Source organism: Pagrus pagrus, assembly GCF_965226575.1.
Source record: "Pagrus pagrus genome assembly, chromosome: 10".
Taxonomy (NCBI): Eukaryota; Metazoa; Chordata; class Actinopteri; order Spariformes; family Sparidae; genus Pagrus; species Pagrus pagrus.
Genome location: NC_140194.1, coordinates 21,708,462 through 21,718,953, shown reverse-complemented (window position 1 = coordinate 21,718,953; position 10,492 = coordinate 21,708,462). Strand labels below are relative to the sequence as shown.

The following is a 10,492-nucleotide window of genomic DNA, read 5'->3' as shown; positions in this document are numbered from 1 at the left end:
CATTTAAAGCTGTTTTGTTTCCATATCCTTTTTGTTGGTTTAATTTGCCTAATTTATTTTATTTAATTTTACTGAAAGGGACAATACCATTAGACAAAAACAACAGAGAGTATAGGAAACTCTAACAAAAAATAAAACAAGACAATTTAAACTTAACAAAAATACAGGTGTACACATAAAATAAATACGTAAGTTAATTCTGAACTGTAGAAATAAAAAAGTGACTATACACAACATTTTTAACTTAAATTATTAACATTAAAATTCCCAACAATAATGTTCTCAGGACTCCTCAGAGATGTATAATCACTGCTCCCGTTTATTACTACTGTCTTTCTTTTGTGTCTTTTCTTTCTCCTTTCTTTAGTCTATCCTAATATAGAAATATATTTTATTTATCTTCTTCACTTGCTAAACATTAAAAAAAAGAAAAACCAACGGCTATATTGAACTTTTTACACTTTTTTGTGACTAAAAATCAATCAATCAAATGAGTCAATCAGTGTTCTATACATTAATTATTATTTATTCATTTGAAAGTTTATTTTATTTATTTTTTCAGATTCGATTTGAGTTTTTTCGAAAAACAAACTTTTAATTCAAAAGGATGTGAAGTTTTTTTAACCCGGAAACCAGTGTCCACTTATTGGACTACAATCCCCACAACTCTGCCTACTCTCCTACGTCATACAGTTCAACCAATGGCTGACTCCGTCTGAGTCGCGTGACCCGCAGTGCAGGAGATTTGAATTGTTTGTGTGCTTATGTGTGTTTTTCTTGACGCAGTTTGAATGCGGAGCAGAAAAGTATATTCGTGAGTTTTCAGAGGAACTTGAGGTTTGTAGTTTTTGCTTTAATTAGACAGCCACTCTGTGTGAGTCCTGTGAGCCGCTGAATGATCCAAACTTCACGTTTAAAGCTCTTATCTGTTAACGTTTTATTTAAGCGAGCTAGCTGTCGAACTGAAGGGCTAGCAGGCTAACGTTAAAGTTAGCATGGCGATTGACGTTCACGTTTAAATTCCCTCTTTCCGTTGTTTGCCAGTGTTTGTGTGAAATGTTGTCGTTATAGTTTAATGTCAGAGCTGAATGTGCTGCTGCAGGTCTGAACCGGATCAATCTGTTTCCCTCAGAGAAGAAGCAACAGCGGGATGGAGTGTCGAGCTAACAGCGGTAAGTTAGCTAACACCCACTGACCCTGAGCCAGCATTTATACACACTGAGTGCCACGTTCATGTGTTATATTAACCGTTTCATGCACAATGTCCCTGAACAGATCTGTTCTTCCTGACTGATGAGAAGTTTGACTTCGATGTTACTCTGTCACCTGCCAGGTAGGAAACGCATGTTTCTGTTAAACTGCGGAAGTATCACCAGGGCCACAATCACCAGTGCTGATATCATTTTATAGTCATAATTAGAAGCTACTACTGTCACGTGAAGGCATCATTAACAGACTGCTTCTGAATACATTTCTATTAACACCAACAATGTTTAACTTCTGCAGCTTTATCTTCTTCTTAAAATCTCTAAATTGAATTTTGGCTGCCAAAATCAATTTCATCTTTGTCACACACCCCCAAGCTAAATTCACAAAATCTATAAACACATATTTTAAATCTGAAAAGAATAAAACAATGAAATAGGGCTGCACAATATATCGTTTAAGTTGCATAACATATATCAAGTGAGGCAAATGAACATAAACATGACAAGCAACAACTTCTACAAGAGATGTCTGTCTAATATTACACAATAAATCATATTAAAAGGTGCACTCTGTTTTGGGGAAGAAGAGAAAATCTTCACTGAAAAATGCAAGATAAGATATTTAAGATAATCCTTTATTAGTCCCACAATGGGGAAAATTGCAATATTACAGCAGCAAAGTGGATAGCAAAAATAGAGAGCATTAATGAAAAACTGTTGTAATAAATAAGTAAAAAGATATAGAAAATATAAGTGAAAAAGCAGTAGAAACAATTTAAATAGAAAACAAAAAACTCCAAAAATATTTACACTATTGCACAGTTTGAAGTTGGTTTGGTGTGTGTCCGGTTCCGAAGGAGCGCTCCAGTGCCCTGTATAGGGTGGGAGCTGTTCTCCATCAGGGATAATAGCTTGGGTATCCTCCTTCTGCCACCACCTGCACTGAGTCGAGGGGGCATCCCAACACAGAGCTGGCCTTCTTGATCAGTTTGTCTAGTCACTTCCTGTCAGCAGTTGTGATGCTGCTGCCCCAGCAGACCACTCCATAGACAATGGCTGATGCCACAACAGAGTCAACAAATTCACGATTGAATAAATTGAATAAACAAACTTTCCTCAAATGAAAACACAATTTCATACATTCTTTGTTTATATTCGTATGACCCTTCTAAATAGCTAGCTGTCTCGCTTCAAACAGTGTTTTCGGGACCTTATTCCCCTCAAGGAAGGCTTGTTTCTATGGAACTTTGTTGCTTGTAATCGACATGTAGGCTCTGTATGCACATCGAACCATCAAATCATTCCAGATTATGTTTATCAAACAAAGCAGGGCCGGCTTTGGTTGTTTGACAAAACACACCCCTAAAAAATCACCCCAATCATTCTGTAATGAATTATTCTTTCCAAATTAGATTTTATCTGGAGGAAAATCCTGTGTTCTTTTTATACTGCGATATATATTGCAGAACAATTTAAAAATGACACTGGTTCTTTTCAATATCAATCAGGAATGGACGTCGCTAAGTTTGTCAGTTCACACATGGCTTTAACAAGCATCTAGAGTGACCACTTGTGATCAGATCTCACTTCCCCGCTCCATAAATCATGTACATAACTGGGACAAACGGACACTAAGAAAAACCTCATGCACAACATTTGCTGTGTGTGTGTGACCTTAATGGACACTGCTGCCCTACAATGAAGTGCACAAAGGTAACAGAGGAGATGCTCAAAGCTGGAAAAGTGTTATTAAATTTCAGATGGTGTTGAGACAGCTCCAGAGAGATCTTGGGAAAACAAACCTCTGATTAAACCTGTTGCTGTCTCTTTGCAAGTTTAAGTGGCAATGGCTATCTAAAGACTGTTGGCACATTATATTATTTAATATATGATATCAGGTCCCTGTTAATCTCAGAGTATCTATCTTGAAGAACTGATAAATAAATGATACAGAGATTAGGTCTACATTACATGTGTTGTTCATGTTATATTACCATTATGAAGGAAAGTTTTATTGTTTTGAAAAATCTAAATGGTGACATCTGCTGGTGAACTACTGGTACTCATACATGGAAGAATTTAATGTAAGATTTCATGAATATTTGTTAAATCTTTCTGTTTCAGTTGACAAATCTTATCTTATTAAAAACATTAGAATGTGAATAAGAATTAAAAAAAAAGATTGAGCTCAGTTTTGTGGTTGTCTTGTTCATCTTTCTTTAGCTCTTTGTGTCCCTCTCTCAGCTGTGATGTCAGTGATGTGTCTCTCTGCTCTGCAGCTCCAAAGGTGATGAAGATGAAGATGAGGTGTTCGTGGGTCCAGTCAGCCATACAGAGAGGTGTGTCTCTGTTAAAGTGGCAACCCGGCTTGAGGACAGCCGGACTGGCACATTGGGGAGCTGGAGCCCGCTGTCTGGGGATCAGCTGGAGGCTGTGTGTCAGGAAGCCCACAGACTAGCCGACCAGCTGCAGGGCAGCGAACCGAGCCGGCCACACAGCGAGGGCGATAAGACCACCAACATGAACACTGACACCACAACCGACAGGGAGGAGTTCGTGCAGGACGTTGAGGCTAAACTGGGTGTGCTTGGTCAAACTGCCAGTGCGCTCAGTCCCATCAAACGCGAGACCTTCTGTGTCCAGGACAGTCCCATGAAGCAGCTGCCTCCCGCTGTCCAGCGCCGCCTGCTGAGAGGAAGCAGCATCGGCGCAGCCTCATCCACCCGCCCTGCCAGGGCAGCCTCATCAACCCGCTCTACCAGCGCCACTTCATCCACCCGCACTGCCAGCGCTGCTTCATCCACCCGCGCCACCAGCGCTGCTTCATCCACCCGCGCCACCAGCGCTGCTTCATCCACCCGCCCCGCCAGCGCAGCTTCATCCACCCGGCATGCCTCTGCCAACACAAGTTTATTCACCCATCCTGCTCCATCCACCAGACTCAGCACCTCCAGCCCTGTGGCCACGGCCAAAGCTCAGCCGAGGACGGGGCTGCGAGGGAAAGCCACACTGGGCGTTGTGCTGCCGAGCAAACCGGCTGCCCCAACAACTTCCTGTTCAGCCAGCAAGAGCAGAGTGGAGAAAACTAGACTACAACCGCCAAGCAAAGTAGGGAAAGAGTTTGTTTTTACTTTTCAAAAAAAAGACACTGATCATCTGTGACCCCTTAGAGTTAACTGGCGACCAGTACTACCACTAGATGAATACAGATAAGTTGATGTCAGCTCTTTTATTCTCTGTTTCAGGCAGTGGGGGGTTGGAGGCGTAGCCCGTCATCTCGCTCCTCCAGCAGGGCAGAATCAAGTGAGGATCTGCTCTCTGATTCGGCGAGCGTGGCGTCTGACATCAGCGACTCTTCGCTCAACTCCAGTCTGCTGGGAAAACGCGCGCTGGTTCCGCCCACCAAGGTAACACAGCTGTTTAAAACTGATTCTGCTTGATTTATCATGGACATGCGATTATCTTGATTATGTATTTATGTATATGTCATCACATCCTGACATGGTGTGAAGATAGCTGATAGTGTTTTCTCCGTCAGAGTGTTGTGAGGAACCTGTCAGGTGTGAAAGCTCCGCCCCTTCAGAGCAGGAGGGTGACAGACAGGAAGAACACGTCCTCATCTTCGTCCTCGGTGTCCAGCTTCAACTCCAGTCTATCTATCTCCCCCGCTAAAGGTATGCTAACTACTAAAAGCTAACAGTTACCAGTCAGTGTGACAGAGTAGAGCTACATCAGCTTACAAACTAACAGTTATCCATCCCCTCTGCTGCAAACAAGTCAAACTCTTACAGAAGCTCTGTAACTGTAACTAACCAGCTGACTGGACACTAACCAGTTAACTGCCCCAGTACCTCCTGCTCTCATCATCCAATCAGAACGTGCAGCAGTACAGGTGTTGTGTCTCCCCTCAGGTAAACTGAACTCTTCTTTAAACCGGAGTATGAGCAGCTCCACTGGCCTCGCCCCCAGCAGCATCAGCAGACCAGCGAACAACAGCAGGCCGCGTCGTTCTACCATCTACTCTACTGCAGAGCCAGCGTCCTCCACCGCCGGACGCCGCTCGCTGTCTGTCCAGGCCAAGAAGCCACGTGAGGCAGAATGCATCAAAGCCACAAGGTCCACACCGCTAAAGAGAGCTGAGACCACGCCTCTTCAGGTGACGCCCGCCAAGAGAGTTTTGGAGAGGACCGCCTCGATCCCCTCCACTGCCTCAGTCCGACCGCAGAGCGGACTGAAGACCAGATCTAAACCGGAGGCCCTGGTCCCACCGACACCCAGTGGAGGGGTCAGAGGAGTTCCTCCCGTAGACGGTAAGATGATGATGATGATGACGAAGCTGTCAGTTTAATGTCTGTTAATCACATGAGTTTACATCAGTTTGTTTTATCCTGGAGTTCATTGAGAAATCTGTTTGTGTTTAGAGAATGGCACGATTTGGATTCCTTTAATCTCTATAAACAGATATCTGGATATGAATATCGAATCTGTAGATAGTCTTTTGGTTTCCGTTTGTAGTCTGAGGAGCATTGATCAATATCAATCATGTTTGAGTGGGTTTAGGTTACATGCAGGTATACAGCTCATGTGGAGAGCAAAAGAGACCCAAGGCATTGGCTGAAAAGCAATCTCTGAACCCATCAGCGACTTAGCTTTTTGAAATGTATCTACATTTAGATAGAGAGATATTAGCTAAATTGTTGATTGTCAACAGGTTCCAAGATTGCTAATCGGACTGTAAACGATGAGCAGCACACGGAGGAGGAAGTCTTGGTCCGAATATCTGTTATCTTGATATCCCTTGGCTCCACCAGAAGCCCTGAAACCTAAACCGTGCCCAGAGGCTTAAGCGTCATCAGATGATAGCCAGTGGGTTCCCAGATTTGAAGTCTTTCAATCAGTTTAAAAACATCAGACCAAACTCCAGAGACAAAAATATGATTTCTGTTCCTGAAGCCTGAACTCAGTCACAGCAGCCAATAATCAGCTGCACCACAAATACTATAGTCATAGCTGCTACTTCCATTTTACAGCAAAGATGATGGTCAGTGTGGTAAATAAGGACAAACTTAATTTAAAAGTTTTAGGACCTAAAGGAAAGACTTCGTCATCAGGACTGAACTGATCAGTATTTAAATATTGTGGTTCAAACTAAGACAAGCCTTCAGTTTCTATATTTGATTCTCTGATACACCTGTCTGTCTGTCTCCGTCTGTTTTTGTGTTTTGTCTCCAGATATCTCACTGAAGCCAAAGAGATTGAAGTCAGTGAGCAGCGTGGAAAGGTAGATGACATCACACTACACCACCAACATAGTGCACATGTAGTCAACTGTACATTTAACTTATTCACGTGTATGAAACTAACACTAATGAAATTGTTCAGGACTTCAGGGAAAAAATCTACTAACAAATCTATTTTTTTACAAGTCATAACTTCTGTAAATGAAACATGCCCAACAACAGAAAACAGGCAGCCACATATGAGTTCGCAAGTCTTACAAGTTTTTTTTGTACGTCTGAACAGGTGGCATTTAAACTGGTTGAAATACAGCAAGTTTGTGTGATTAAAGAGGTCACCTGGAAAGTGTCATGGAAAAAAGAATGACAGGTTTAGAGTAGGGATATGATGATGTTCTTACACAAGACCCAAAGTGTTTTGCTGAGATGCATTAAATGTAAACAAAACTTTGGGGACAAGAAAACTCCCCTGGAAGCTTTAAAGCTGGTAAAACTGACCAACTCATCATAATCAATGACAGCCAGGTGAGACTGGAGGGAACTTTAAGTACTGAGGAATATTTCTAGATAGTAAATGTGTCATCCAGGTTTTTTTCAAAAAAAGAAGAAACATCTGCAGCATCTGTCCTGTTGCTCTGTGCTGCATCTGAAGTCTGACATTTGGTTTTGTTGGGTCTACTACTTTTCTGTCAGATCAGTGATGTCATCAATAAACACCTTCCTCCCCTGTAGTCTTCCTCAGAAGCCCTCTGCTGGTCCTCTGACGCCCTCTGCTGGCAGCTGCAGGTCGCTGCAGGTGAAGGCGCATCGTCCCTCCGCCCTCCCCACCCCCATGAGGCGCAGGATGTCAGCCATCCCTGTCGCCACACCGACAAATCAGAATCGCCACACAAGACCACCACCCACCTCTGACTCTGACTCCGCCCCCTGTCCCACCTCTGCGAAAAGGGAGAGAAGCTGCAGGTGAGCACCCTTGACATCTAAGGGGCTGTGGTCCTACTGCGTCAAATCACCTTTCTGTTACCATGACAACACATGCAGAGGTCTCACTTTGTTGTTGTTTCTGTGTAGCCCTGCCCCCACAGGCACACAGGAGGCGGAGCCTGTTGATGCTCCTGAAATCCAGCCCTTCTGCCTGGAGGAGGAGGAGGTGTCCCCTGCTGCCCCGCCCTCCAGCCCTCCACAGCCCGACCAATCAGAAAGCACTGGTAATGAAGCGCTGAGTCAGGGCGAATCACAGCCTAACAAAAACCTGATCGAACTGGAAACTACAGAGGAGAGCAACAACAAGACACAGGAGGTCAGAGGTCACATGATCACCAGCTGTACATTTGACTTGATCGCTTTCTATCAACTATCATTTTTTTTACTATTGTTATTGTTTATTGTTATATTGAACTGTCCTTTGGCTGCTGTGACGCACAAATTTCCCCGTTTGCGGGACTAATAAAGGAATTCTGATTCTGATTCTGATCTGTCAACAACAGTTTGCGTTCAGGAGTTGTCAGATATTTAATTCAATGGATAAAAAACATGGGAAGTAACTGTTTTTCAATTGAGTTTCCAGAAAATGACTGTGTTGTATAAAGTATCCATAAGATATCATGTTAAAATATTACCCATACAAATAGTACAACAAAGGTTGAAAGTATCTGATATTAAATGTACTTAAGTAAGAACTTTCACTACCATATACTGTGTATGAGTCTATCGATTATCTGCCTGGTGAATTATCAGATCCAATATTCTACTTTTTTTTTTTTTTTTGAGTGTTATGGACTAGAATGAAGCCATAACATCTTGATTGTCACATGGTGGCTGGCTGCAGTATTGCAGTTATATACGTTTTATGGAAAACCCCTACAATATTTACTCACAGAACACAGAACTCATTCTGCTGTCACAGACTGAAGGTACATGTTCATGAACTGAGTCGTGACGAGCTTCATCCTCATCCTCGGTTCAATCTGATCGGCTGCTTCCTTCAGGAGAAACCCACAGGTCTTCATCACTCTGACGCTCTCTCTCTTCTCTTCTCTCCTCAGGTTCTCCTGTTGGATCTTCCAGCTCCGACTCTGCAGCCTCAAGAGAAACTGCTCATCGACTTGACCAACACCCCCGACCTGATCCGGACCAGCAACAAGTCCTGCACCACAACCCAGGTAACTGACACCAGGGTCCTTATAGGCCAGTCTTGCCACTCGATGGCCATCGTGACATTTTCTCCCGGGCAGCTATTTTGGGCTAAAACCAGGCCCCACCTCACCTGGTTATATCCACAGATTGGAATTATTTTGATTTGTCTGCAGGGGATCTTTAAATAAAACCTGTTTGTTTTGCTCCAGCAGCTGATCGACCTGAGCTCTCCACTCATCAAGTGGAGTCCAGAAGACAAAAGGGAGAACAACGCTCCACTCATCAACCTGTCCTTCTGATTCTCCTGGAGACCTGGATCTGATGGTGTCGGCACTAAACTGGACTCGGCAGATTTCTGTCTTCAGAAACTATAATAATAATCCAATTAACAGAGTTTTTATCAGTGAAGTCTTCACTGAAGTATTGTGATTTAAATGATGAAAATATTCAAAGGTTGCTGAAGTTTTTCTGCACCCGATTGTACTTTTATTTGTTTCCGTCGTGCTGCTCTTATTGATGTCTGAATAAATGTTGTTAATGTCACTACTGTAAACACTCTGCTGCTGTGTGCTGATGTGCTGCTCAGTCCACCAACACAGAAACCTGATTTTTCATAAATATTTCTGAACATGTAACAGTTCATTAAGATTATTAGCCAGGCTAAAATGTAGGAGAGAGCAGAATGGTGAGGCTGCAGCTAACCAGGTTATACACACAAAAACCATGCATATACCATTAACCTATTAAACATCTGAGCAGTGTTCACACAGTTCACCAGAGGAAGTTGCAGGAAAATAAAATAGATATGAAATGGAAGGTGAGAGAAAGAAAGAAAAACATTTCACTCATTGGTATTTTGTAGCGTGCATTGTAAAATGTCAAGACAAGCGCCACAGATTAATCACAATAACTTGGATTATCAATACCGTTTCAATTTGCATGTGACGGGACCCCTTCAGCAACCCTCCATGAGTCATTGCATCGCCCCCCGCCCGTTCTTCGGCTCCATGCTTGCAACAACAGCATGCATGGTGTTGCAAGATAGCAACCACAAATTGTGCTTTTGCTAATGCTTTACATAAACTACAATTAATTATTTCCCTTGAATCAATATGTGTGTTAAAAGACCCACTCTAACCTGATCAGGAAGGGGTTTCACTGAGTTATTGTACTGACTATGAGGTCACAATCGTCTGCATAATAACCTTTATTAATGCCATAATAATACAAATATTTTGAGCTATAATTATAATCTTACATGATAATGAATGAGATTTTACTGACGATGGTTTATTGGAACATGTGATTAGTTGATGGTGCGGTCAATATAAATAGCCACATCTGTGCATCATGACAGCTGTTGTGGTGTTGGAGAACCCCCTGATGCAGCAGGTTCACTGCAGGTTAACTGCACTTTTTTCGTCATTCTTACTGACAGATCTAATGAAGTGTGGAGCAGGTACAAGCAAACAGATTATATCCTTTTCTCTTTAAGAACCTCCAGTATCAGACTGACACTCAGTGCCGGCCCTGACCAATTTGGTGCCCTATAGGCAAGATTTCAGCTGGCGCCCCCCTGCATCGCAGTCGATTTCACAATCAATTTTCATACACTCACACAGAAACTGCATGTATGTATTCAAGATTTTATTTCTTTTAAGTCAAAAATATCACACCAAATAAAAACTGAAGAAAGAAACAAGTGATAAATTAAAAATACAACATAATTAAGGCATTGCAAAAACATATTAAAGAATGAAACCAGTGCAGACGTAACGCACACTAACTATTGCACACAGTGTTGCAAAGAAAAAAATCAGAGACCTCTTGATTTACCACTATTTACAATGATTAACATTGTGCACCTGATGCTTTGTCACTCTGCTGTGCTCAGGTAGAGGAGACAGGAGC

General features: G+C 42.5%; 1 protein-coding gene across 4 annotated transcripts; it reads left to right on the top strand.

The window, feature by feature from the left end:
- The first annotated feature begins 728 nt into the window (after nt 1–728).
- Nucleotides 729–9,134, top strand: gtse1 (G-2 and S-phase expressed 1). 4 transcript variants are annotated; one of them, XM_084364292.1, is made up of 12 exons: nt 729–837; nt 1,103–1,172; nt 1,276–1,333; nt 3,488–4,316; nt 4,454–4,615; nt 4,747–4,882; nt 5,120–5,518; nt 6,441–6,489; nt 7,178–7,408; nt 7,517–7,745; nt 8,491–8,607; nt 8,794–9,134. In XM_084364292.1, exons 2-12 carry the CDS (start codon nt 1,151–1,153, stop codon nt 8,878–8,880), a joined length of 2,319 nt encoding a protein of 772 aa, XP_084220418.1. In that variant the 5' UTR covers nt 729–837; nt 1,103–1,150; the 3' UTR covers nt 8,881–9,134. The 4 variants fall into 4 exon arrangements, with proteins under 4 accessions (XP_084220418.1, XP_084220415.1, XP_084220416.1 ...); XM_084364289.1 differs by having other exon boundaries at nt 8,791–9,134; XM_084364290.1 differs by having other exon boundaries at nt 735–837; nt 1,133–1,172; nt 8,791–9,134.
- Nucleotides 9,135–10,492: the final 1,358 nt, after the last annotated feature.